Source organism: Actinia tenebrosa, unplaced genomic scaffold (genome assembly GCF_029948245.1).
Source record: "Actinia tenebrosa isolate PJP-AT-01 unplaced genomic scaffold, QUT_ActTen_1.0 PGA_scaffold2__45_contigs__length_23673736, whole genome shotgun sequence".
NCBI lineage: Eukaryota > Metazoa > Cnidaria > Anthozoa > Actiniaria > Actiniidae > Actinia > Actinia tenebrosa.
In genome coordinates, this window is record NW_028292579.1 from 14553867 (window position 1) to 14560048 (window position 6182).

The 6182-nt window shown below is 44.8% G+C and overlaps 1 protein-coding gene across 1 annotated transcript; it reads left to right on the top strand.

The window, feature by feature from the left end:
* Window positions 1–2074: 2074 nt before the first annotated feature.
* On the top strand, window positions 2075–5036 carry LOC148909344 (uncharacterized). Its single transcript, XM_089034097.1, has 2 exons — window positions 2075–2266; window positions 3822–5036. The coding sequence occupies exons 1-2, from the start codon at window positions 2075–2077 to the stop codon at window positions 5034–5036; spliced, it is 1407 nt and encodes a 468-aa protein (XP_088890223.1).
* Window positions 5037–6182: the final 1146 nt, after the last annotated feature.

Here is a 6182-nt window from a genome sequence, read left to right on the forward strand (position 1 = left end):
GCGGGCTGAAAGCGGAACGCACCTTTCACCGGGTCACCTTTACGTCTTCTAGCGCAAAACCAGGAGAAACCTTGTATGTAGGCGTGCCCCGCCTAACGGATAACCTAGTATTGGTTCCCGGTACCCTGGCCTTAAGGTTTGACCTAGCAATACAACCAAGCACCAAGGACAAGCGTCACACCGTCAATAACGTGGGCAGGAACCTTGTTTCTAAGATGAGAATCAAGTTTGCCGGGGAATCCCTCTTGGACTTAAATAGGTACGATCTGTACACCACGTATAAGGATCTGTGGCTAACAGCCTTCGACCGTGCACAGCGGGTGGAACAAGGAATTGGAAGCGTTATCCTTCGTAAGCTTCGCAGCGATACCAACCCGGCGCCTACGGACTCCAGTGGAGCAACCGCAGTAGCAGACGCGACGAGGGTAAAGAACGCCTATGGTAGCAAGTACGTTATCCCTTTGGACTTTGAAGTGATTACGAACCATGGTGTGTATTACCCCAGACAGTTATCCGAGTTACAGTTTGAAGTAACCTTGGCGGATACTACGAACGTCATTGGAGGAATGGACAGCGCAATTAGCGGGGCCGTGGATCCCTATTCCATCACCAACTTAGAGCTACAGTACGAAACGGTATACAGTGAAGAGCTGGCACGCAGCGCTGGCATGCAATACAGCTCCGGCAAGGCATTCCTTTACGACCACGTGGTGATGTATAAGACGTTTAGCTTCCTCGATAAGACGGATGAGGTTATCAACCAAAGTATTAACCTCCCCCGAAGAAGTCTCACGGGGTTAATGTTGGTGTTTGCCAAGCCCTACGAGGCCGGTAAGCGCGACTCCGAGGCCTTCCACAACCCCAATATCACTAACGTGGGGGTAAATGTCAACGGCGTTCCAAACAAGGTCTACTCCCAGGGAATAAAGCCCGCAGACGTGTACAGAGAGGCCATGCGCAAGTTTGGCGACCAAATTAGCCCTGAGGAATTCTTTAAGGACAAATATGCGCTGTGGATTGACATGCGCACGACCAACGATGAAGACCTACATGGTCAGGGGTTACGTCTAGTAAATACGCAGGATGGTATAACATTGGAGATCAAGCGCACCAAGAACACCAGTGCGGGCGACGGCGATAAGATAAACGCGTACGTCTTTGTCGTGTCTGACGCGCAACTGAGCATAGAAATGAATCAACTAAAGAGTGTTGCATATTGATTCGTGCTCCCTCATCCTAAAAACATTAAAATATTCCTTATGTATAACATGCTTCGCGTATTCGAAAACAACAACACCAAACTGCAATGCATAGTGCAAGGCGAAACTTTGTACTTCAAAGCGAAGGAAGTGGCTGCTGCGTTATTACGAGAACACGGCTAAGGCTATTAGCGACCACGTATCTGAGAAAAACAAGAAAAGGCTGGGCGAGATGAACATAACGAATCGTTATGCTTCTGCTATGCACCCACGTTCCTTATTTATATCAGAGCCTGGCCTGTATCAACTAATATTTAGCTCCAAGCTACCTAAAGCCGTGGAATTACAAGATTGGGTTTTTGAGGAAGTCCTACCCGCGCTAAGGAAGACTGGTAAGTACGAATTAGACAAGCGCTTTAACAGTCCTAACAAGTTGGTATTTAAAATAGAAAACGAATTCGACCTGCATAAAAAGGTGGTGGACTACATTCGCAAGTATTACCCTCAAATGCTCGTAACGCCCGGCCTAGGCGAACTGCAGGACAGCGACGGCAAGCGCATAAAGTGCTGGCAGAAAGGATATCAACGCGGTCAACCTGATCTGCTCATCCTTAATGCTCACAGGCGATACCGTGGATTCTGCATCGAGCTGAAGACTCCGAAAGGCAACGGGGTATTGTCTGAGGATCAACGGCGCCTCTTAGACGGCTACGAGGAAAATGGATTTAAGGTGCTGATAAGCAACGACTACGACGACATCTGCAGAGCCATCACGGAGTATGCGCGAGGAATTCGCCTGCCTTGTAGGTGGTGCTGCAAGCGCTTTAGGAACACAGACACTTTAAAGACGCACTTAAAGATATTTCATAGAATATATGGCGTTTGAGGCTGTGAGGCAGATACACTGGCGAGACTTAAAGGAGGGTGTTACCTACGAAATAAAAAATTATGTAGCCTTTGACGATATTGACAGGCTACGGTTGTTATTGGCGCACGAGGGTGTCACGTACAGGCTGTGGGCGCCGGATCGCGTTCGTTACGTCATCGAAGGACAGGAGTTTACGCATGTGAGGTCGTATGGTAAGAAGGATGGCCGCTGGGCGTTTGACGTCGCAAAGTGCATCCTTCCTTCGGTCCTATGGGGGTCGGCGACTCTTTTTTAACGATGCAGTCAGCAGGGGGTTCGCATGTAATACAGTCCATATATTGAAAGGGTTATTAGGAACCCTCCAAGGAATGCTGCTGCGTAGGCTATCATATATTTTAAGGATGGCCTTATTCTTATTAAGATCTTATTAAATGCCCTGGAAACTATTTTAAGGAATGTCTTATTATTATTTATTCTTATTAATAATAAATAAATAATAATAAAGGATATCTCAAAATAGTTTCCTGGATTCGCTAAACCCATGTATGGGCCTACCCTGAGGTTTTCTTAATCTCCTCTCTTTTCTTTGCACGCGCCATTTCAAGGCGATCGACGTATTCTTGAAACGTTTTGGGGCACTCTGCGCTCACGTACAAACATTGCCAGATATGTTGCTCGCTTCTGTTACACCCACACTTTGGACAATCCGCCTCCCAGTATTCTCTGTCTTCCCAACGCACACCTTCAACGCGATCGATTCATGCAAAGCGGTCGTCAATCTCTTTCTTACGACGTATCAAACGGATAATAGTCTCATTTGGACAACAACGCGCAGCAACGTCGCCGTGTTCCTCACAGGCCACAGCGATAAGATCATAGCCCGTAAAGCAGCGGAACTGATGCCAGTCGCTATCTACGCTTTCCTCGCAGCGCTCACAGATGTTCTTCAGGCAAACTCTCTTATCCACGTGGTACTTTAACATTTGCTTGCTGCTGAACAGACGATCGCAGTGTTCACAGCGCTTCTTCCGCGACTTTCTACAGACCTTATTTTTGACGTGATATTCGAGCATTTGCTTAGAACTAAACTCCTTATTACATTGCACGCACTCCATATATAATAAGAATGTAATAAGCCTCATATGGGATACTTCACAAAGTCCTTAACGGACTCCTTAGCCCATGAGGCCATCGTTAACAGCGCACCAAACCTTTCCGCGCGCTTCAGACCACACATTTCATCGTACAACTCCTGCACGCGCTCTTTCAATCGATTGATCTCCTCCCTTTGCATTTCGATGGTGTCTCTCTTATCTTTAACGTCGTTAACGATTCTCTGCACTGCTTCCGTAGGCTCCATATATATATCAGAAAACCTTACGGTTTTCACTAGTGGATTTCGTTAGAAATCCTAGTATATTATGAACCCAGATCACATGCCTTGTAACGCTCTGACAGTAGGACCCACCGGCTGCGGAAAGACCCAATTCGTGGTAGAGCAGCTATTAGGACCCTTTAGATACCGTTTCGACTATATCGTGCTATTATGCTCCACCTACGTGAATAATTGAAAGAAGCAGTTGTTTTCACCTTTACTTAAGAAGTCCTCTTTGGACCATGAAGAGCTGCTCAACTATAGACCTATATCGAATCTTCCGTTTGTTTCGAAGTGTTGCGAGAAAGTGGCGTCTTCACAACTAATTGCCTATTTAAATGACAATAGCTTAACTGAACCTTTTCGATCTGCATATAAGGAACGCCACGGCACTGAATCTGCCCTTATTAGAGTACAGAATGACATCCTTCGTGCCATTGATGATGACAAATGTGTTGTCCTGCTGCTTCTAGACCTGTCTTCAGCATTTGACACTGTAGTTCATCGCATCCTGCTTTCAAGACTCTCTTCTCGTTTTGGAGTACGTGGTAAAGTTCTTGCTTGGTTTCGTTCCTACCTTGCTAATCGCAAACAAGTCATCTGTGTTGAAAACCAACGATCGGACGTTTTCAACTTGGAGTACGGTGTGCCACAAGGATCCGTTTTGGGCCCAGTCCTTTTTACTTTGTACACTTCACCATTAGGCGATATAATGCGGCATCATGGTGTTTCATTTCACCTCTACGCGGATGACACGCAGATTTACTACGCATTCAACTGCTCCATTGGAGGTGACATGGATTCTTGCAGATACCGGGTTGAAGCATGTATACGTGATATTGATTGCTGGATGCTGTCCAACAACTTGAAGCTTAAAAACGACAAGACAGAGTTTCTTCTACTGCATGCGCAGCATCGTCCATCGCCACCACTGGACACTATTTCTGCTGCTAACGAACTCATTAAAGTTTCTGAACATGCAAGGAACATTGGTGTAGTTTTCGATGGGACTCTAAGTTTAGCTAAACAAGTTACTGCAGTTTGCCAGTCTGCTTTTTACCATATTAGGAACATAGCACGCGTTAGAAGGTATTTAAGCTATGACACCACAAAAATCCTAGTTCATGCATTTGTGACTTCGAAGATAGATCATTGTAATTCTTTATTGTTTGGCTTACCCAAACACCTTGTGCAACGCTTACAATATGCTCTTAATGCTGCCGCTAAGCTTATTAGTCTTTCACGCAAATCAGATCATATTACACCAGTATTGATGGAGCTGCATTGGCTCCCAGTTGAACAGCGTATTAAGTATAAGATCCTTCTTTTTGTCTTTAAGGCAGTGAATGGTATTGCGCCAACTTATCTTAGTGATTTAGTGTGTCCTTACGTTCCATCTCGCACATTGCGTTCATCTGCCAAGGGATTGCTCAGGGTACCCAAGTTTAAGCTTAAGACCTATGGCGCTAGGGCATTCTCCATTTGTGGGCCTGTGTTATGGAATACTCTTCACCAAGATATTAGATTATGTTCAAGTTTGGATAGCTTTAAGAAAAAGCTAAAAACATTTTTATATAAAGAGGCTTATGGTTAGTTTTTAAGATTAGTTATTCATTTTATATATATTTATAATTACTAGATTATTATATTTTTATAGAATGTAGTCATTAAGATAGTTTAGTAGTTAGATTTTTGATTATTTGATATTTCAGTAATTATTTATATTTGTTATATTGTTTGTAAAGCGCTTTGAACATAGGTAAAAGCGCTATAGAAATAAAGTTATTATTATTATTATTATTATTATTATTATAACCGCACCTGGACGGGCGTGGGCGCGAAAGATGACGACTTCTTTGTAGATATCTTAGACCCCAACGAGTTATCCAGCCATCTTAAGTTCTGGCACAAACAATTCCCTAAAGATACACAGACACTCCTCATACTGGATGACATCGCCTGCGGGGACGACGTAAAAAGACGCACCTCCGAATTAGTGAAGCTCGCCTTTAGCGGCAGACACGACAATATTAGCGTTTGGTTGCTCTCCCAGCAGCTTACCAGCGTCTCTAAGCCTTTTAGGGAAAACATAGGCTCCCTGGTCGTATTTTATACTCCAAGTAAGTCAGACCTGGAAACCATCTTAAGCGACTACGGCGGTGAGATATCCAAGGAACAGTTACACGAATACATGCGGCATCTAAAAACACACCAACATTCCAAGATGATCTTCTCGTTGAGGTTTCCGTATTCCATAAAGATCTGCGATCTTTAACTCCTACTGTATATGGAGATTGAGCAGTTGATAGATGACGCCCCCACACAGTTAGATGAAAGTAACCTTAAGGAACAACTTAACATCCTTGTGTCTTCTGGGAAGTGCAAGGAAATGATAGGCAAGGAACTTAGCCATGAGCAAGTTAATAAGTTGTCGGAAGAGGAGGTTAAGAAGTTCCATAAGAGGTATGAGGCCGCCCTTGCAAGTAAGACCACGGACGCCGTAGCAGACTCCGCTATCCGACTTGCCACCAAGCTTCTCGGACTTGCGCTGCCCATAGACGACGTGGAGCAACTGCGGAAGGACATAAGCGAGGACTATGTCATCGCCCAAGAACTTAAGATAACCTGTGGGTGGTTGTCTTTGAAGTGCGGTAAATTAATGGCAGTTGCCTCTGCGGCACTTCACGTAGCTCAGCACGTCGACTTGAAGGAACTTACAACGTCTTGGATGGACTTCAAG

What these genes read in the sequence shown, in the direction of transcription:
- LOC148909344 (XM_089034097.1), top strand. Translation starts at nt 2,075, where the DNA reads ATGGCGTTTGAGGCTGTGAGGCAGATACACTGGCGAGACTTAAAGGAG. An exon ending in AAGGACAGGAGTTTACGCAT is followed by an intron (nt 2,267 to 3,821) that starts GTGAGGTCGTAT and finishes TCTGCATATAAG; the next exon opens with GAACGCCACGGCACTGAATC.